At 36.8% G+C, this 22,214-nt stretch overlaps 1 protein-coding gene across 2 annotated transcripts; it reads right to left on the reverse strand.

Moving 5' to 3' along the window:
* Positions 1-3,225: 3,225 nt before the first annotated feature.
* On the reverse strand, positions 3,226-8,482 carry LOC104089442 (DEAD-box ATP-dependent RNA helicase 17). 2 transcript variants are annotated; one of them, XM_009594341.4, is made up of 10 exons: positions 8,284-8,482; positions 8,083-8,155; positions 7,844-7,953; positions 7,319-7,462; positions 6,384-6,492; positions 5,942-6,297; positions 5,785-5,858; positions 5,347-5,651; positions 4,760-5,006; positions 3,226-3,955 (listed from the first exon to the last, which is right to left on the reverse strand). In XM_009594341.4, the coding sequence occupies exons 1-10, from the start codon at positions 8,414-8,416 to the stop codon at positions 3,710-3,712; spliced, it is 1,797 nt and encodes a 598-aa protein (XP_009592636.1). In that variant the 5' UTR covers positions 8,417-8,482; the 3' UTR covers positions 3,226-3,709. The 2 variants fall into 2 exon arrangements, with proteins under 2 accessions (XP_009592636.1, XP_033510251.1); XM_033654360.2 differs by lacking the exon at positions 8,284-8,482 and having other exon boundaries at positions 7,319-7,424.
* Positions 8,483-22,214: the final 13,732 nt, after the last annotated feature.

Below are 22,214 nucleotides of genomic sequence, written 5' to 3' on the forward strand. Positions count from 1 at the left end.
ATATAGTATTGTTATATATATATATATATATTATTTTGAGAGCGATTATATAGTATCATTTTTTCGGTCTATTGTACGCAATCTTACCTTGTATTTCTGCAAAAAACTATTTTTATGACTTGAACCCGTGAACTTCTGGTCATATCACAATAATTTACCGGTTATGTCAAGACTCCCTTCAACAATAAAATAAGAACTCTTTTCTTAGCTGGGAAATAAAAGCAAAGTAATGACGTGTCATCCACCAAGGAAGGAAAAGAAAGAGAAGGGAGGGGGGCACATTAACATTATTATGTTAGCTGGTGGAGGGGGCTCCAATTTTTATTGCACCATTATAAGGTGGGGTTATATCAATCTTCCTCCACTCTGTCTTTCCAAATTTTGAGATAAAAGCATTTTTTACTCAAATCTTTTCTCTACTTGTTGCTTTTCCTTCTCACCCTGTTCTCTCAAATTTCATTTCCCTCGTCCTAAACTTGCATCCTTGCTCAAAACTCGACTAATCAAATATATATGTGACAATTTCACATCATATATAGTGAATAGTTTGAAGTGTTTGCTAATGATACATGGTAGGTAGAATATATCAATTGATTTAACTTTAACTCATATGCACGGACAATATAAAAAACTTTACGCTGTCAGTATAATTTGATTAATTTTAACAAGTTCTAGGTCTATTTCTTAGGGTTTTCTTTTCATTTTTCATCCGGTGTCCGGTACTCGTATTGGAGTCAGTGGCGGAGCCACCTTATAGGAAGGGTTGTCAAATGACACCCCTTTGTTGGAAAAATATATTGTCTAGGCAGGTAAAAATATTATATGCATATACATATTATATGTTGACTCCCCTTAATTTTCTCGTATATTTATTTTTATATATTTTAACACTCCTTAATGAAAATTCTGACTCCGTCGCTCCAGAAAATCCTAAGCCGGTGGTAAAACGCTCTCAATGTGGTGGTGGTGGGAAAGTATATACATTATTAATACACAAAACTTAAATTCTATTCCATCAACAGCAAACCAATTGTATAAGATTAATGTGTAAAAACAAGGGATAATATTTATATACAAAAGGGACAGAAAGCAGACAGAATGTGTGGAAGTAAAGGGGGTAAAAACAGTAGACGAAATTGACGGCAATAAACAAGGGCATGGCCAGAAGGGAACTTCTCCAAATATTATGTTATACCCTGTTTTCATGCAAAGAGTCGGCCGTGTTGCTTGTTAATGGTAAAATTCCCATATTGCATTTAACACCGACAGTACCTAAACAAAATACTCTGTTTCACTTGTTCCCCTGACTCCTTTCTCAACACTTTCCTCTTTCCTCCTATTATTGCCCTTCACGTGGGGGAGGGGATGGGTGGGAGATAAATGCGGTGTCAGGATTTGAAATTTATGGGTTCGAGATTCTAAATCTTTTAAGTTACTGTATTTTAAATTAATAATTTATACATGTTCAATGAATATTTTAAAATAAATACATGCTTTGGACCAAAGCTACTGGGTTCGGCCGAACCCAGAGGTTCTACTCTCCCTCCGCCCCTGGTGGGAGGTAGAGTGCGGTTTCGGCCGAACCCAGTAACTTTTGTTCAAATCATGTATTTGTCTTAAGAAATCCATTGAATATGTACAACTTATTAATTTAGAACTCAGTAACTTAAAAATATTATAATTCCGAACTCATAAGCTTTAAATTCTGAATCCGCCTCTGGGCGGGGTGGGAGGACACTTATATACTAAGTTCATCAGTTCACTTCGATTGCAAAGCCAAAGACTATCTCTTTTATGCACATGTCTCAGCAATATACATTTAAATATCTTAACTCATTTGATTAAGAGAATGATTTAAGATTAAACATTAAATAAAGTATCAATGAAATTTTGAAACATACGTGACAAAACTATCAAGAAATACACTTAAAGAGGGTACATAGGATTTTTCTTAAAGCAATGAACACCAAAAAGTTTAGTGCTATTAGCTGGATGTCATTGTCTGCTGTGTGCGTATTCGGCCTAATGAAAGAAACCACATTGACTTGACTATATATGTTACATCTCTTCATTCCTCTTTGTAATTTTCAGCATATCCATCAAAAGGAGTTGGAGTTGGAAAACGAGATATACTAGAGAAGTAGCCAAGCAAACATGAGGAGTTTAAGTGGGTCAAGTCACGAGTGCATGGCCTCCTAATTAATGGACAAAGGCCCACCACAATTTATGGGCCCATTAGCACTCGAGGGTGTTCAAGTAATTAATGAAATGGATAACCATGGGTCTCATGTTCAAATCTCAATGGAGTCAAAAATACTAGGTGATTTTCTTCTCATTTGTCCAAACTTTGGTAGTGGTCACAATTACACTGTACCTGTATTGATGGAAGGTATCAGATACCCCATGGAACTAGTCGAAGTCGCGCAAGCTAATCCGAGCATCATAATTATGAAAAAACACTAGGTGATTTTTCTCATCAGTCCAAACTTTGGTAATGGTCAGAGTTACACTGTATATGTATTGATGGAAAATAGCAGATACCCCATGGAACTAGTCGAAGTCGCGCAACCTGATCCGGGCATCATGATTATAAAAAAATACTAGGTTATTTCTTCTCATCTATCTAAACCTTGTTGGTTAGAGTTACCATGTACATGTACTGATGGAACATAGCAAGTAACCCGTGAAACTAGTTGAAGGCACGCAAGCTGATCCGGATACCACGATCATTGCCTATTAGGAAGATCTCTAACATTCACGTGACGTGGGTGGATCCACACCTCATTGCTTTTTATGGACTTCGAACCGTCAACGCGTAACTTTGATATAGATTCACACGGCTAGGGCCCATGGGCCTCGACTCTTGTGTTGGTTGACTCATGACTGACTCTCAGCTCGTAGGGGTTAAGGCCCTATGGCCCACTACATTAAGGCCGTTTTGTCATAACTCTCAACAATAATTCACACTAACTGATAAGAGATGATAAATCTTGAAATATTAAAGGAGAAGGGATAAGTAGGGTTCATATAGTACATGTACTTTTCTCAAAATTTATACTCTCCCTAAAATAAGCAAAGGAGAAGAATTCTAAAACACCAATGAACTAAATCAAATCAAACCAAACCAAACCAAAACCAGCCAGGAACCGTGAAATTTCCAGACTATTGGTTAATCCGCTAAATTGATTTCATTTTTGGTTTTAGGCATAAAACGAACACAATCCATGCACACAACTAATAAATACAGATGAACTATTAGTGCTTCAACTTTAGTTCTTGAAGATTTTGGGTACAAAGTTTCCTAGAGTATACAAAAAATTTCCTAGTATAATTAAAATGCTAATATTATGAATACCCTGCTTAGAGTTAGAACTTTGTCTTAAATACAACTGATACATTCTCACCAGAAAGAGCATATGTTTGCAAGCTGCCAGCACAATCTCAAAACCAGAGCAACTAGTACTGGTTTTAACTTCCTCAGCAAAACTGAATACACGAGCTCATCGGACTACTTGCTCCAGCCGTAGCCGGTAGAGAGGCAGGGCAACTGAAGATGCTAGACAGAAACATCTTGTGTACATATCCTAGCCAATATCTCAAGGTTATCTGAGAACAAACGTTTCACATCCTCAATGCTCATCTTGTGTACATATCCTAGCCAATATCTCAAGGTTATCTGAGAACAAACGTTTCACATCCTCAATGCTCATCATCTTTTAGAAACTTTCCTCTTTTTCGATATGTTGTTATGTTTCTGATCTCTCATCCTCTTCTTTGATTGTTTTTGGAGCGATTTATTAACCAAAGATGGTTGTTCCTTCAATGCAAAACTTCTTGCTACATGCCCCAAGTGAAGTTTCTTCACCATAAAAATCCCTTTAAGTTCACCACGATGGGCAGTGTATGCACGAACCCATGAGCAAAATGCATTTTGTGCCATCTTCTTCATCTTTAGCTGACAACATCGACGAGGCAATCCATCATTTGAAGTATATAAAAAAAATTATTCCGTCTTACTTGAGTAATACTGTAGTTGAGGTGTATCTACTCGGCCGAAGCAATTTTCAGATACAACTAATGAATTATCAGCTTTCTAAGCATTAAAAAGGGTATTACAATTTACAGTAATACATTAATAGCATGCGGAGCCATCAAATGTTAACCTTCATCCAAAAGTGTTGCAATCCCATCAGAATGTGGGCAATTCTCACAATTTAATTTTAAGACCGGGATCATAATGAGCTAGAGGAAGATAAATGGAAGCAAATCAAATATCCAATAGAGCTCTAAATCGTCAACCAAACGAAGCCTATTTCAGTATAACTATTTACAGCATTCAGATAATTTGCACAAACAACAAAAAGAGAAGCAGATACCCCCATGGTAGAATACATTGTACAAGCTTAACCCTCACTTCACCCTACAGAGAACAAGTTCCAAGAGATCATTCATGCCAAATAGGCGTTTTAAGTTGTTTTCAACCCTCACTTCACCCTAAGGCGTTTTAGTAATGTCAACTAGCAATAGCACACAATAGAAAAGGGACAACCAGAAGGATGAAAATAATAGAATTTAAGAAACTTATTTTATATATATATCTAGAAACTAAGAAACTGGACTTCCAACTGCAGATAGGTACGCCAAAATGAAATGAAATGCAAGCTCTGCTGTACCATGTTGATGAGATTCGTTAACTAACTGTGCAAGAAGCAGAAAAATAAAATCAGCAATTCAACATAAATAAGACTAATTCTCATACCTCTGATGATATAAAGGATTCCAATGCTCTCTGCAGAGAAACAACCCAGGGATGCGTGTCTACTGAAACAAAATTCTTCGGGTGGTACTTGATACCAAACAATGGAAAGCTATCCAAAAGTTTCTGAAGGGGATACTCTGTTAGAGTCACCCCATGTTTCTCCAAGCCATGCAAGTAATCAGTTTCAACTGGCTGTAGGAACAATAAAGAATCTCCCTTTTCACCTATGCGGGCAGTTCTTCCTACCCTGCATTATGATATAACTAACATCAAACCACAAATCCAGAATAAGCACACTACTCAAATTTGGAAAACAAATTATTGAGGTGTTGATGTGTGTTCAATTACTCCAGACTTGGTAGTGCTTCTGGCTTAAGGAAATTTGATTTCCTTGATGGCACTAGGAAACTTGGGATACCTGGAAAAGAGTGAGAGAAATATGTGCAACCACAAAAAAGGTGTACATAAAGGATATGTCACCTTTTAAGTCAGAAAAGTGAACCTTTTTCAGGACCGAACGTGAATTATTGTCCAATGTTTTTAAATCGAAAAATTTAAAAGGAAAGAAAGAGGGAGAGAGAGTTCACCGGTGCACATATTCAGTCGCCTCTCCTGGAGGATCATACTGTATAATACACCTAACTTTTGGAAAGTCCAAGCCCCTAGCAGCAACATCACTGGACAGCAGAAGTGCTGATTTTTCTGTTTTAAAAGCATTGAATGTAGTTCTTCGGTCCTCGTGATTCATATTCCCATGTAACCGAAGTGTGTTGCATTTCAAAAACAGTTGTTTGTCTTCAATGTCTGATTGCCGATGAGGGAGCAACTGAAATCCACTCACCAATGAGTAATGAAAATCTACAGCATCACATGTTGAAAAAAACACCACAACCTGTACCAGGTACAAATGTAGAATATGCTCAACTTCTGACAGTAAAACATGTTCAAGCTTGATGCCAGTGAATGATATAACTACCATTTTTACAAGTCAAAATTGCTTGTTTGGCACTAAAGAATTGCCTTACCTTCTGGGAAGGCTCCTTCTCAAACAGATGTTTTAGAATTGCAAGAAGCACTACAAGCCGAGAACCACAGGGAACTGCGAATAGAACACCATAAGAATAATACGATCATACAGCAAGTAATCAGGGTAATATACGAATATATACTTCCTAATCATACCTTTTATATATCGCTGAAGTAACTGAGTCGGAAGCTTATATTCCTCAGTTGAAGAAGTCAGTAGTTTGCCATCTTTTCCTAATATATCCTTCCCATTAAATTCCATTGGTTCCATGTCTTGCTGAGTTAACTGTAGCTCTGTTTTCTGGTCAAGCCCAACCATCACTGGGTTATCTAAACTAATTTTAGCGAGCTCATTTACTTTCTCATTTAATGTAGCTGATAACAGCAAATTTTGCCTCTGAACCTCAGAAATCCGTGAAGTTGCGTTATCCTTGCCAACAGGTTTCTGTGGTTTAGAGCCCAGAATATTAAGTATGTCTTCAATCTCTTTACCATATCCAAGTTCCAGAATTCTACAAAGGCATACATGCAATTGAGGGGTTTAGGATATGAATTTAGTAAGAGAGCATGTCCACTGAGAGATAAAGCATAGACATACCTGTCTGCTTCATCAAAAATTATCCAGCGCAGGTTCGTGTACAAGAATGATGATGTGTTTTTTAGGTGATCCAAAAGACGTCCAGGAGTTGCAACAAGAATAGATATACCTAGAAATGAGCATTATGATGAGGCTTTTGAAATGCTGCCAAATCAAGATGAGAAAAACTCTCCAGTAGTATTACTACAGAGAACGCTGATTAATATTATACACCATACAGCAATACCCCAAAAGGATAATAGTGGCACGACGGGCTAAGTACTCGGTGTAGAGAGCATAGAGCAGAAAGAGTAGGTAGCATTTAGCTCAGAGCAGAGAAAATAACTCATAGGACGAAGGGTGGGCCTGGAGCCAAGAGAGTGGCTCACTAGACTTACAAGTATGAAAACAGATTTGTAAGATTTGGCGCTACGCCACTACCATATGAAAGAATTTAAAAATCCAACCTAAAACAAAAAAACGAAGACTAAAGTAGTTTAGAATCATCGTAAATCCATCTGTAACCCTTGTATTATGCAACATTGTATATCTTTAAGAAGAATAAAATGCGTGCAATCTGGTGCTGGTCAAAAAGGAAATCCTAGCACCTACTATGGAACTGTCACTTTCTGCTCATCAGCACCAATTTCAGCATTATTTAAGTAAAAAGCTAGAATAAAAGCAACATGAAAAAGTTTTCTACTATAGCAAGACACCTGACTTTAAGTTATTAAAGTAAATCAGACCAGAGGTCAGGATGCAAGAACATGTACTACCAACACTATACAAAAGCACTGAAAATGTTGAGAAAGTCATCCGTTACTGTAGCTAACAAATGCGAGCAATGTAGGCAATCTAATTTGGAAAAAACAGACAAGGAGAAGTTTTTGTCTAAAAGCAAAACACTACTTTCATTTACAAGGACAACGAATAAAAAGGGAATAAAATGCACCAACCTTTTCGCAATCTTGCTTTCTCTTTGTTCCTGTTTTCCCCTCCCATAATATAGCCAGGAACAATCCAGTGAAAACGGTGCAACAACTTTTGCAAGATCTCATACACCTGCATGCATAATTCGTGCGTTGGCACAAGAACCAACGCTATCCCAAATACATCAGTTAAATCGAATTAAATCACCAAAATTTACAAGAGAAATAAAAGCAGGTAGGTGATTTTCTTATACCTGTTATAAAGCAAACACTTGCTTTAGCCTAAATACCATCACAGCTATTCTAATAATGAGAAAGATGATTACAGGGTAATGAAGTTTTTACACCATCAGTGTAATTTAACCTGTTATAACAAGTTACTTGCCCTTTATTCTAGGTTACAAATCAATGTTTTTAAATAGAGACACGTACAATTACTTTTTAAGTAACCTGATTGTGTAAATACTTTTTACATCGTCAATGCACATAATTTAAGCTCTAATGAGAATCACATTTTTATTTTCAGATTCGATAAGCAAATATTACACGTACCAAAAGTACCATCGGTTCGCTGAATCCTGGGATCAGACTTCTGCAACTGATGAATGACTGGAGCCAAATAAGCTACAGTTTTCCCCGTTCCAGTAGCCGCATTCACTAGCCTGTCACCATATTCATTAAAAATAATCCTAAAAATCAATTCTAACATTAAGAAACACAAAACTTGAAATCAAAATACAAACACATCCATCATATAATTGAATAGAAATATCAAAGAGTAAAGAAATTACACGTGTCGACCGGATAGGACAACAGGAATTGCTTGAGCCTGAACAAGTGTTGGAGCCTCGAATCCAAGCCTCTCTGTTATCAAATTTACATTAAAAATGAAGCCTAAAATATTTTTTTTTAAATAACTTTCGAAAATTAACACGAAAAAGATGCACTTTATAATAATTCCAGCTAGAATATATATATATATATATATAAACCTTTGAGCTGGTCGCATAAGGTAGGGTGAAGACCGAGACTTTGGAAAGAGCAAGAAGCGAAAACCTCTGAATTACTGTTTTTGTTGTTGTTCTCAATCTTTTGCTTTTTCCTCTTGTTAAGGTTTAGCTCCATTTTTTCTTCAGTTTCAGTTTAGAAGCGCTGGGTATTGTGTAGGGTTTTAGTATTCATTCAACTGAAAAAAGACATTGTTTTGCTTACAGTTTGATAATTGGAAATAGTGGGCTTCGTTCGATTTTCATTTTAGGGCCGCACGTTGTCCGGATACATTTTGGGCCGAGTATTGATGTTCCTGGGGAAGTGCACAAATAGCCGGGCCAAGTGCACACATAGTCATTCTATGCTATTTAGAAATTAGTCTGTACTTATTTTATCCTGAAAATATAAACTAAAACTCTTAAATACAGGACAATTGAAGATATTTTTATCCTAAAAAACTAAAATTTAGGACGCACCGACTAATTCCTAAATAGCAGTCCTGTAAAGTGGCTACATGGTGTCATTTCTACCTAATAGTCGCTTTAGCACCGCTATTTAAAGAATAGCCGAAGTTTACAAAAAATTTAACCATCTTTTCAAATTTCAATACCCTAACTTTATGCAACAACAACTTACTTAGTGAAATCTCATAGAGTCCGGCTAAAAAAAAAACAATTTCAAAACAAGTTTAAAAAAAGAAGAAAAGAAACTATGTCGAAAGTAGTAGTAGCTATTGCTAATAACTTGACTTTCACGCGAAGGTCTAAATTTGAATCGAATGCAGTTCAAACTTCGAGTCTGAAGTTGACCTTAGTAGAGTCTAAGTTCTCCTTGTTAGACCTTATTTTGTTCTAAATTTATTTACTTATTAAAAAGTAATTATATTTTTAATAATTTTCAAAAGTTAGCTATGTTTTAAATATTTTCATCACAAGCGGCTACCTCGTGCTATTTCTATTTTTACAATATTTTATTTGTAAATTAAGACAAATGAGTGAAGTGTACAAATTATTGTTTTTAGGAACCCTATTTTAAAGAATAACCGAAATTTTTAAAGTTTAACCACCTCATAATCAAACTTCACCTGGGTCCTAAAGTTTCGAACTTCAATCATGGGTAAGTTGACAAATGTGGAAAACAAGAATCCGAGAATATATGGAGTTATAGTTTAATTGAAACCAATTTTGAGAAATATATACACCCTTGTCACTTTACACAATAGTGTTTAAGTAAGCACAAACTTTAAATAAATAAATAAATAAAAAACCTTTGAAACATGTAGTTTTAAATATGATATGAGATCTATCTATCTATATCTATATCTATATTATTATAAAAGCATAAATATAATGTCGGTTTACAAAAATAACTTTATAATATTAAGCATAATAACTCATAATAAAAGGACATAACCGGAATTTTAGATATTAGTAATCATATTAGTTTTAGGACATAATACTACACGTTAGGAATCCTACATGATTACCTTTAGGAATCCTATTAGTATAATTACTTTCGGGCTATCTAATTCAAATAAAATTGAACAAGTAAATATCTACCTATTCTTTACTTTTTGGTCTTCGAATTAAAGTTTTTAAAGGATATGCGAATCTTGGTGAAGAGAAAAACATGGATATCATATAGCATAAATAAATAAATAGGGATATCTGGATTAAAATTTGCACAAATATTTCTTGAAATCTAAAATGGATATTCCAACAGAATAATTAGTACGTAATTGAACCGAAAGATGCTTAAGATCGACTTTAATGAAATAAAATGGACATCTGATACCCACTAACTGACTAAATACAATTGTATATCATAATATTCATTGATAATTATAGCAATCTCTCTCAACACTTCACTTATGGTTTGAATATTATAATTATTTTTCCTAGCTCAATTTCTCTATGTACGTTATTTATTTTAACATAATGAAAAATAAAGTTTCAATACTAAAATTAATATTCCATAATATCACTAATGTAATCTATCAAACGAAGATGAAATAAGTAATTTAGAATAAATATCATAAAGTAAGAAAACTGACGGAAATAGGAGAACTCAATCTTTTCAAATATTATATCTCATCTTTTATGATCGCTTTAAATTTTTATTATAAAGAAACGCAAGAAACAAAAAAAAAAAATTGAATTATATGCTATGCAAATTACACTTAATTTCCGATTATGAGAGTTACTCGTGGAAAAGAAAGTAAAGAAATTAAAAAGCAATTCCACTGGTGTTACGATTATAATTTTTGAATAGATTTAGAGCTCTCCCTCCGGATTTCGTTTTATGACACTGAATTCCTTTATTATAAAATCATGAATACAATGTCGATTTACAAAAATAATCTTATAATATTAAGCATAATAACTCATAATAAAAGGACATAACTGAAATTCTAGATATTAGCCTTATAGTCCTATTAGTTTTAGGATATAATACTACACGTTGGGAATCCTACATGATTTCCTTTAGGAATCCTATTAGTATAATTACTTTCGGGCTGTCTAATTCATATAAAATTGAACAAGTAAATATCTTTAGTCATGTAATCTTATTACTTTTAGGATATACATCTTAAAAATCTCTATTACTAATTTAATTTGAAAACGTATTATAATGTCCTATTACTAATTTAATTTGAGAATGTATTATATTGTCCAAATCCATTTAGAAAAAGGAGAACCTATATTATTATAAAAGCATAAATATAAAATTAATATACCAAAATAGCCCTAAAATATTAAACGGAAGAACTCATCGGGGAAGGACATAACTGTAATTACCTATTTTTTAGACTACAATACCTTCTATACTAATTTTTAATATTTAAAATTTTATCTATTAAATTCTTATTAAAAATATGTAGGAAGATTTAATAAAATCAATTTCATAAGAATCCTTCGTATTGGCAATACACTACCACTCCATAATGTCCAATACCAAGATAAAATAAAAGTAATATTAAATGGACTGCATAAAGAATTAAAATTGAGAAAAAAAATCCCACGATAATATATTTTTATATTATATTTGAACTATTTTCTTACTCAAATAATATATTTTTTTATCAAATTTTTATTTAATATTAAAAAATACTCAATTATTAAACAACAACTAAGAAAATATTTAAGAATATAAATGTATGAGAAAAAGAAAAAAAATGGTTGGTAAGAGTCAATACCACTAGTGATTCTACAGACATAAAGATCTAAAAGTGAAATATCATATCACTCTTTTACTCTTTAAAAATAAAATTTATGGTGGATAAAAGTATAATTAAGATTAAATATTAAAAACAAGAGATGAACTAATATTAATATCTGAATCAACATACAATAAATTATTTTTTATGTTAAAATCAAATAATTAAATCTTTTAATTAATTATTGTGATGACCCAAAATGTTATCTTTAAATTTAATAAGTAATTCTGTGTTTTAAGACCTCAAAAAGCACCATGTATCATTCCTCGGCTTGCGTGCGTAGTCCGTACAATTTTTAAAAAAGTTTTTATGTGAAAAATAGATTAAAATGTGAAATAGAGCTTTAAAAACTCAACTGAGTTGACTTTAGTCAACATTTTGAGCAAACAGACCCGGATTAGTGTTTTAACAATTCCGGTAGGTCCGTATAAACTTTTTCAGTAATATCTTTCGAGTATAAGTCACCCTCCGACACCTAAGCATGAAATATTAGCAGTTCCGAACACAGATATAACCACAGGGGATTCTACCGGGATACCGTCCCGTAGTCCCGAATTAAATATGCAAGACAGAAGGATCTCCCGGAATATGTCCGTAGTCCCAATTTAAATATGTAGTGCTGCGGGATCTCTCGGAATACGTCCGTAGTCCCAAAGTAAATATGCAAGATAGGGGGATCTCCCGAAATACGTCCGTAGTCCCAATTTAAATATGCAGTACTGGAAAATCTCCCGGAATACGTCCGTAATCCCAATTTAAATATGCAGTGCTGGGGGATCCCCGGAATACGTCCGTAGTCCCAATTTAAATATGCAATGCAAACAACAGAGATAACAACTATAACACGACAGAAACCTCGTACATCACCACAACAAGTACAAAAGCAACAATGACAAAGATGCAAGGTACGACGAGCAAATCAACTCAAGAACTTAAATCACAAGAACGGTAGACTCTTTCATCAGGAATAACCATAGTGAAGAATGCTAGGCACAAGGAGAACAACTTAACAATTAAAAACAAAACAAAATATAGCAACGATTCCACAATATTTAAGTCAACGATAAGAAGCCGACACGAGTCAAATAGTTCCAAATAATGGCAAGTCAACTAAGATATAGGTTATCTAAACTCCTTTTGAGTTTGAGCAATTACGAGGAATATTCAACAATTCAAGTAGGGATATGCAACAGAAGATAATCATAACTCCAATTAAGACTAAACAATTATAGGATGAGAAAATAATGATTTCAATTAAAGATAAGCAGTTATGAAAATATAGCACGTCGATAGAAGAGGTAAAATCTTTGGTTACGTCGAATAAGGGTCAAATAGTCAATAAGAGTGAATCCTAGAGCAATTATCTCTAATCAAAGCATGTAAAGGTGAAACTAACAAATAAGAATTCAAGCGTATCAAGAACAACATCATACATGGTGAATATAAGGACATAAGAATCCTAAAAGGCCAACTTTCCACAAATAAGTCTGAGCACGCACTTGCCACCTCGCGTACACAGACTACAATCAGCATAGATGACTCAAATCCTAAGGGGTAGTTTCCCCACACAAGGCTAGGCAAGATACTTACCTCAAACTGCGCTTAATCAATCAAGTAGTATGCCCTTTCCTCGATTTTCCGACTCCGATCGGCTCGAATATATTCATAATTAATTAGATTCAATTAATACAAATTGTAGGAATAAATTCTATATGAAAATATAAATTTTCTACAAAATCCCGAAATTTAACCCAAAAATTGCTCGTGGGGCCCACGTCTCGGAACTCGATAAAAGTTATAAAATATGAACGCCCATTCCGATACGAGTTCAACCATACCAATTTTATTCAATTCCGATAACAACTCGGCCTCCAAATCTTAAATTGAATCTAGAGGGTTTTCACAAATTTTCCAACTTAATTCACCTATTAAATGTTAAAAACAACCATGGATTCAGGTAATTTAACCAATATTGAGTCGAGAACACTTACTCCATTGTTTTCTCTGAAAATCTCCCAAAAATCGCCTCATCCCGAGCTCCAATCCGTCAAAAAATAGAAAATTCTGAACTTAAACTCACTGCCCAGGCTTTTCTTCTTCGCGTTCGCGAAGGCCTGACCATGCACAGCATCGCGTTCGCGTTCAATCTCTCGCGTTCGCGGTAGCCAACTGCCCTCATTCTTTGCGTTCGCAGTCCATGCTTCGCGTTCGCGAAGGGTTAATGGCTCAAGGTCCCGACTCCCTTTCCTTCTTCGCGTTCGCGACCACTAGGTCGCGTTTGCGTAAGCTTGACTAGACCTTGCCTCGCGTTCGCGAAGGTCAAGTCCAGCACCCCCAAAATTCCTTCTTCGCGAACGCGGGACTTCCTTCACGTTCGCGAAGAAGGGAACCAGACACCAGAATCAGCAGTTCCAAAACAGCTCCAAATGATCTGAAACCACCCCGAAACACACCCTAGGCTCCCGGGACCTCAACCAATCATACCAACCAGTTCCATAACACATTACAAACTTTCTCGAGGACTCAAATCACATCGAACAATACCGAAATTATGAATCGTGCATCGAATCGAATTATAAGTTTTCAAATCTTTCAACTTCTATATTTTGCACCGAAATGTATCAAATCAATCCGGAATGACTTTAAATTTTGCACACAAGTCATAAATGACATAATCGACCTATTCAAATTTCCAGAATCAGATTCCGACCTCGATATCAAAAAGTCAACCCCCTGTCAAACTTCCCAAAAATTCAACTTCCGGCATTTCATGCTTAATTTCACTACGGGCCTCCAAAAAATTTTCCGGACACGCTCCTAAGTCCAAAATTACCATGCGGAGCTATTGACATTATCAAAATTTCATTCAGGTGTCGTTTGCTCAAAAGTCAACTCTCCGATCAACTATTTCTATTTAAGCTTTAAATTAAGGATTGTTCTTTTAATTTAATTTCCAATCTTTAGTAAATCAAACTCGACCACACTCACGGGTCATAATACATATTGCGAAGCTGCTCGAGACCTTAAGTCACTAAACGAGGTGTAAATTCTTAAAGCGACAAGTCGGGTTGTTACATTCTCCACTTCTTAAACAAACGTTCGTCCTCGAACGTTCTAAGAATTATTCTGAGATTACCAAATTGATGATTTTACTTTTAACAATACTCACGGTTGATTCCATGCTACCGCATTTGAGATAAACGTGACAACATCATCTCATTTGAGATTATTTCTTTTATCCATACTTGAAAACTTTAAGGCCATTTTTCTTACGCTCCAATATTTTCAAAAGGCCTGATTTCTCACAACAACGCACAGTATTAGTCTCAACTTGTTATAGCAACTAGTGCCTATGCACACATCAATTTTCTCGATAGTGTTGAAGTAATTCAAAACTTTCTTTGGGGTGCTGCATTATTCCCCCCTTTGGATCATTCGCCCTCAAACACGTAACATATTTAACTCTTCTTTTGCAATTCTCAATCCTTCAAATTTTACTAACTCCCAAATTTTTCAGAAATTTCGGCAGAATCTCCCCTGTATTTGGGCCTATCCACCCGACAGAGTAACACCAAACAACTCCTAACAATACATCCACAACCCAACAAAGCACCACAATGTATATATCAATAACACTAATCTCCGTATTACAAGCACTGCATTATCATGATGATATCCGGGCATGATGCACATCATATGTACACTCATCACCACATCTCTGGTCTTAAAAGCTGTTCATAAATAAATTTCAGCATCATCCACCTCATTTCGAATTTTTACAATACTGACAACAGAATGTGAGGCATGAAGATCTCATGATTACTTACTCGGATTACTGAGTCACATTTAACGCCACCTGGGCACTCATCTCATAAGCTAAAACTCAATATTTACAGCACGAAAATGGTTGAATATGCATAAAAAATATACAAGAATTATCAGAAAAGCCTAACAGGCATGACTCCCTATTAATATTATTGTACAAATTAATTTTCACAAAGGAAGAATTTTAAACTCATAAATATTTCACTACAAGGACCTCGTCCTTATATAACTTCCACCGCGGCTTGAAGCCCGGTTTAAAAAATGTACATCATGTAAAAATGCGAGGATCTCGTCCTCAACTCCGAATCACAAGTATTTTGCACATTGTGCCAACTGAAATTTCAATTTTTTTTTATTTTTTTATTTTTATTTTTTTTCCTTTCTTTCTTCTTTTCAGTATATTTCATAAACAGTTTTCACAACATATAATGAACCCTCATACCGGTAGGGCATATAATTCATAAAATTTGGAATCAATTCTTCCGAAACACATTGAACCCAATATAATGAATAATAAAAATTACTTTTGGGCTTATAGCCTTCAATTATGTACCAAAAATATAATGACAGACACGGGTTCACATCTTTAAATCTCCCAACAGGGATAAATATATAAGTGGGTCACAAATTTACGAAGCTCACCCATAAGTGGAGCATAATAGGAGGATGCACCTCAATATTCAGAACCGAGTCAAATTAAGAAAAATATCCTTTTATAATAAAAATCAAGATCGTACATGTGTCGACACCATCTGGTGTATTGGCCTCAGCTAAATCATAGTGATTAAATCAACAGGTCGGGCCTCCACCTCTTAGGCGCCCACTACCCGTCTGTCCTCCACCTCTAACTGACTGTGCACCTGGAGTATTAACTGTAATAAAGCTCGTAGCTTGAGTGCTTTGATGAAATCCACCCCCCCAACCTTGTCTCTACTCCACTGAGGTTAGTCTTGATACTTACTAGGTACCGACCGTGGTGTACTCATACTACACTTCTGTACATTTTTGTGCAGAGTCAGGTATTGGAGATATCGGACTTGAGCAGAGTTAAAGCGGGATTGTAAGGATTCAAGGTAGAGCTACTTGGTCGTCGCAGTCCCTTGGAGTCATTTCATTTCATTGTACTGTTAATTTTTATAATCAAACGGTATTGTATATTCGGTCCTCGTGATCATTTCATGTATTCAATTAGAGTTCGTGACTCAGTACTACCAGTCTTGGGAGGTTGTATATTCATATTTATTCCGTTGTTAGTTTTAGTTACTTATTCAATTAAAAAAAACAATGGCTTCAAAATGTAATTGAAATCGGCTTACCTACATACTGCTAGGGCTGCAAGAGGCCGGGGTCGAGGTAGAGGCCGAGGTAGAGGTCGAGGAAGGGCACGTGCTTCGACTAGAGCACCTGTCAGAACAACAGTTGAGGAGCCACTAGTAGCTCCAGTTGGGGGACAGGTACCATAAGCACCTTTTGTTACCCCCGGACTTTAGGAGACTTTAGCACAGTTCCTGAGTATGTTTGGTACATTAACTCAGGCGGGATTGATTTCTGTAGCACCAAATATTCCACAGATTGGGGGAGTAGCTCCGACTCCTATCACAACTCCAGAGCAGCAGGTTCATGTTGGTCAGGTTCCGGGTGTAGCACCAGTACAACCTGTCATTCCGGTTCGGCCTGAGGTCAGGCCCGAGGCATCAGAAGAAGAACAAAAGAGACTTAAAAGGTTTAAGAGGTATCGTCCACCTACTTTCAGTGACACAACTACAGAGGATGCCCAAGAATTTCTAGAAAAATTGTCACTGTATTCTCCGCACCATGGGTATTGTGGAGGTGAGCGGAGTTGCCTTTACTACATTTCAGCTATCAGGCGCAGCGTATCGGTGGTGGCAAATCTATGAAGAAGGTAGATCATCCGATGTAACACCACCAACTTGGGCTCAATTTTTGAAAATGTTCTTGAAAGAGTTTGTTCCCCAGACTCTCAGAGATACGTGGCGCATAGAGTTTGAACGGTTACGTCAGGGCACTATGACAATGTCAGAATATGCTATCAGGTTTAGTGAGTTAGCCTGTCATGCACCGATCTTGGTTCCTACAATCAGAGAGCGGGTCCGCAAATTCATTGAGGGGTTCAATTATGATACTAAAATATGCATGGCTCGAGAATTGCAAACTGATACTCCATTTCAACAAGTAGTGGAGATTGTAAGGAAGATTGAGGGTGTTTTAGGTGAGGAAAGGGAGTCTAAGGAGGCCAAAAGGTCTCGAAGATCTGAAGGGTTCAGTGGATTTTACTCTTCAGCTAGGACCCATTATAGCGGAGGCTCGAGCAGTCGGTCAGCTCAGTCCGCACATCAGATTACTCGGGGTGTTCCAATGTACAGTGCACCACTGATACGAGATTCTTACAATGGTTATTCCAGTTATCCGGTACAGACTCAGTATGAGCAGCCGCGACCTCAGAGGGGTTGTTATGAGTGTGGTGATACTAGGCATATCATGAGAGATTGTCCCAGACTTGGAAAGGGTGGATTTCATCAGAACACTCCAGCTACAAGCTTTATTCCAGTTGATACTCCACATGCACAGTTAGCTAGAAGTGGAGGACATGCGGGTAGTGGGCGCCTAAGAGGTGGAGGCCCGACCCGTTGATTTAATCACTATGATTTGGCTGAGGCCAATACACCATATGATGTCGTTACAGGTACGATCCTGATTTTTATTATAAAAGGATATTTTCCTTAATTTGATTCGGTTCTGAATATTGAGGTGAGTCTTCCTATTATGCTCCACTTATGGGTGAGCTTCGTAAATTTGTGACCCACTATATAAGTTTATCCCTGTTGGGAGATTTGAAGGTGTGAGCCTGTGTCTGTCATTTATTTTTGTACACCATTGAGGGTTATAAGTCCAAAAGTAATTTTTTATTATTCATTACAGCGGGTTTAATGTGTTTCGAAATAATTGATTCCAATTTTTATAAATTATACGCCCTACCGGTATGAGGGTTCATTATGTGTTGTGAAAACTGTTTATGAAATATATTGAAAAGAAGAAAGAAAGAAAATTGAAATTTCAGTTGGCACAATGTGTAAAATACTTGTGATTCGGAGTTGAGGATGAGATCCTCGCATTTTATATATGATGTGAAATATTTAAACCGGGCTACAAGTCGCGGTGGAAGTCATATAAGGACGAGGTCCTTGTGGTGAAGTATTTATGAGTTTAAAATTATCCCTTTTGTGAAATTAATTTGTACAATAATATTAATAGGGAGTCATGCCTGTTAGGCTTATTTGATAATTTTTGTATATTTTTCTGTTCATATTCAGCCATTTTCGTGCTGTAAACATTGAGTTTTAGCCTATGAGGTAAGTGTCCAGGTGGCATTAAATGTGACTCATTAATCCGAGTAAGTAATCATGAGGTCTTCATGCCTCATATTCTGTTGTCAGTATTGTGAAAATTTGAAATGCGGTGGTGGTTAACATGAGATTAATTGATGATGCTGGAATAAATTATGAACGGCTTTTAAGATCAGAGATGTGGTGATGAGCATACATATGACGTATTTCATGTCTTGATATCATTATGATAATGCAGCGCTTGTAATGCTGAGATTAGTATTATTGTTATATACATTGTGGTGTTTTGTTGGGTTGTGGATGTGTTGTTAGGAGTTATTTTGGTATTACTCTGGCAGGTGGATAGGCCCAATTACAGGGGAGACTATGCCGAAATTCCTGAAAAATTTGGGAGTTAGTAAAATTTGGAGGATTGGGATTTGCAAAGGAAGAGATAAATATGTTATATGTTTGAGGGCGGATGATCCTAAGCGGGGAAGAATGTAGCACCCCAGAGAAAGTTTTGAAGTACTTCAACACTATCAAGAAAATTGATGTGTGCGTAGGCACGAGTTGCTATAGCCAGCTGAGACTAATACCGTGCGTTGTTGTGAAAAATCAGACCTTTTGAAATGTTTGGAGTGTAAGGAATTGATTTTAAAGTTTATAAATATGGATAAAAGAAATAAACTCAAAAGAGATGATGTTGTCAGGCTTATCTCAAATGCGGTAGCGTGGAATCAACCGCGAGTATATGTGTAAAAAGTAAAATCATCCATTTGGTAACCTCAGAATAATTGTTAGAACGTTCGAGGACGAACATTTGTTTAAGATGTGGAGAATGTAACGACCCGACTTGTCGTTTTAAGAATTTAGGCTCCGTTCAGTGACATAAGGTCTCGAACAGCTTTGCAATATGTATTATGACCCGCGGGTGTGGTCGAGTTTGATTTACTGAAGATTCAGAATTAAATTAAAAGAACAATCCTTAATTTGAAGCTTAAATGGAAAGAGTTGACCGGAGAGTTGATTTTTGAGCAAACGACTCTAGAATAGAATTTTGATGATGTACATAGCTCCGTATGGTGATTTTGGACTTAGGAGCATGTACGGAAAATTATTTGGAGGTCTGTAGTGGAATTAAGCTTGAAATGTCGAAAGTTGAATTTTTGGAAAGTTTGACCGGAGAGTTGACTTTTGAGCAAACGACCCCGTAATAGAATTTCGAGAATGGCAATAGCTTCATATGATGATTTCGGACTTAGGCGTATGTTCGGATTTGGATTTGGAAGTCCGTAGGACAATTCGACACATTTTGGAGAAAGATGGAAAATATAAGATTTTGGAAAAGTCTGACCGAAAGGTGAATTTTTGATAACGAGGTCGGATTTCGATTCCGGAAATGGGAATAGCTCCATTAAGTCAATTATGACGTGTGCAAAATTTGAAGTCATTCCGGATTGATTTGGTACGTTTCGGAGCAAAATATAGAAGTTGGAAGATTTGAAAACTTATAATTCGATTCGATGCACGATTCGTAATTTTGGCGTTGTTTTACATGGTTTGAAGCCTCGACTAAGTTCGCATTGTATTTTGGGACATGTTGGTATATTTGGTTGAGGTTCTGAAGGACTCAGGTTGATTTTCGAAGGTTAATAGATCAATTCGGACATGAAGATAAGCTGCTGTAATTTCTAGGCAGCAACATGAACAGTGATTCACAGAAGCGTGAACAGTGATTCACAGAAAGCGTGAACAGTGATTCGCAGACGCGTGAACAATACCGCAGGTGTGTGAACAGTAACCGCATGTGTGTGAACAGTAACCGCATGTAACGACCCGACCGGTCGTTTCGGGAGTTATAGCCCCATTTCCCCCATATCTATTTCCTTTATACTCTTAAGCTATATTATGATATACCGGATTAGTTGGTTCGGGCCCGGAGTGGTTTCAGAGTGGAATGAGATACTTAGTCTCTTATTTAGAACCTTAAGTTAGAAAAGTCAACTGGATGTTGACTTATGTGACGGATTTGAATTCTGATGGTTCCGTTAGCTTCGTTAGGTGATTTTGGACGTAGGAGTGCGTCCGAAATGTGATTTGGAGGTCCGTGGTAGAATTAGGCTTGAATTGGCGAAATTGGAAATTTGGCGATTTCGGTCGGCAGTGGAAAATTTGATATCGAGGTCGGAATGGAATTCTGGAAGTTGGAGTAGGTTTGCAGTGTCATTTGTGATGTGTGTGCACAATTTGAGGTCATTCGGACGTGGTTTGGTTGGTTTCGGCATCAGTTGCCGAATTTGGAAATTTAGAAGTTCTTAGGCTTGAATCCGAGGGTAATTTGATAATTTGATATTGTTTTGAGTGATTCGAAAGTTCGACTAAGTTGGTATGTTAATGTATGACTTGTTGGTATTTTTGGTTGAGGTCCCGAGGGCCTCGGGGTGATTCCGGGTGGTTAACGGATTTGTCGAAGTTGGAATTTGCAGCTGGAGCTATTGCTACTGTTATTTTCGCACCTGCAGAAGAAAGCCTCGCAGGTGCGAGGCCGTTGGTGCGCAGGTGCGGGCGACGCTGGGCCAAGGCTGGGAATGCAGGTGCGAAGAATTGGCCGCATCTGCGAGCCCGCGGGTGCGAGGCCTTGAGCGCAGATGTGGAGATGAGAATTTTGGGCTGGTTTCACAGATGCGCACTAGGGACCGCAGATGTGAGTCCGCAGGTGCGAGTCCGCAGGTGCGGAAGCTAGGGGATTAAGTGAGTTACGCAGGTGCGCTCCTTGGACCGCAGGTGCGGTCGCGCGGGTGTGAGAAAATGGCCGCAGGTGCGAAAAACCTGGGCAGAAACCATAAATAGAACCCTTTGCGATTTTGGTGCATTCTTCACCATTTCTATTCGATATTTGGAGCTTTTGGGCGAGATTTAAAGAGGGAATCAAGGGGATTTCGTTGAGGTAAGTTACTTGAGCCCTAATACTTGTATATATGTTGATTTTTCGTTATTTAATCATTGTAATTAGTAAAAATGAGGGGTTAGGGCTTGGAATGTTTGGAGAGTAATTTAAGGATTTGAAGGACCAAACGATGTCGGATTTTGATGAATTTGGTATGGTTAGATTCGTGAGTGAATGAGCTTTCTAGTTTTGTGAATTTTGTCAGATTTCGAGACGTGGGCTCGGGGGCCGGGTTTGAGCCAATTTCGGATTTTGGTCTAATTTTGTAGCTTTTCTTGTGGAATTCATTCCATTAGCGCGTATTGATGGTATTGTACTGAATGTGAATAGATTCGGAGCATTTGGAGGCCGAGTCTAGAGGCAAGAGCATTGCAAGGTAGAGATTTGACCGGTTTGAGGTAAGTAACAATTGTAAATCTAGTCCTGAGGGTATGAAACCCCGAATTTTGTATCATTCTACTGTTTTTAGTGACTCACATGCTAGGTGACAGGCCTGTGGGCGTGCACTGTTGGGGATTGTGACTTGGTCCGTCCCGTAGCAACTGTAAAGTCGCATACTTTGTTGAAACCATATGATACTTATATGTTTTAGAAAGA

The sequence above is a fragment of the Nicotiana tomentosiformis genome, chromosome 7 (assembly GCF_000390325.3).
Source record: "Nicotiana tomentosiformis chromosome 7, ASM39032v3, whole genome shotgun sequence".
NCBI classification, from domain to species: Eukaryota; Viridiplantae; Streptophyta; class Magnoliopsida; order Solanales; family Solanaceae; genus Nicotiana; species Nicotiana tomentosiformis.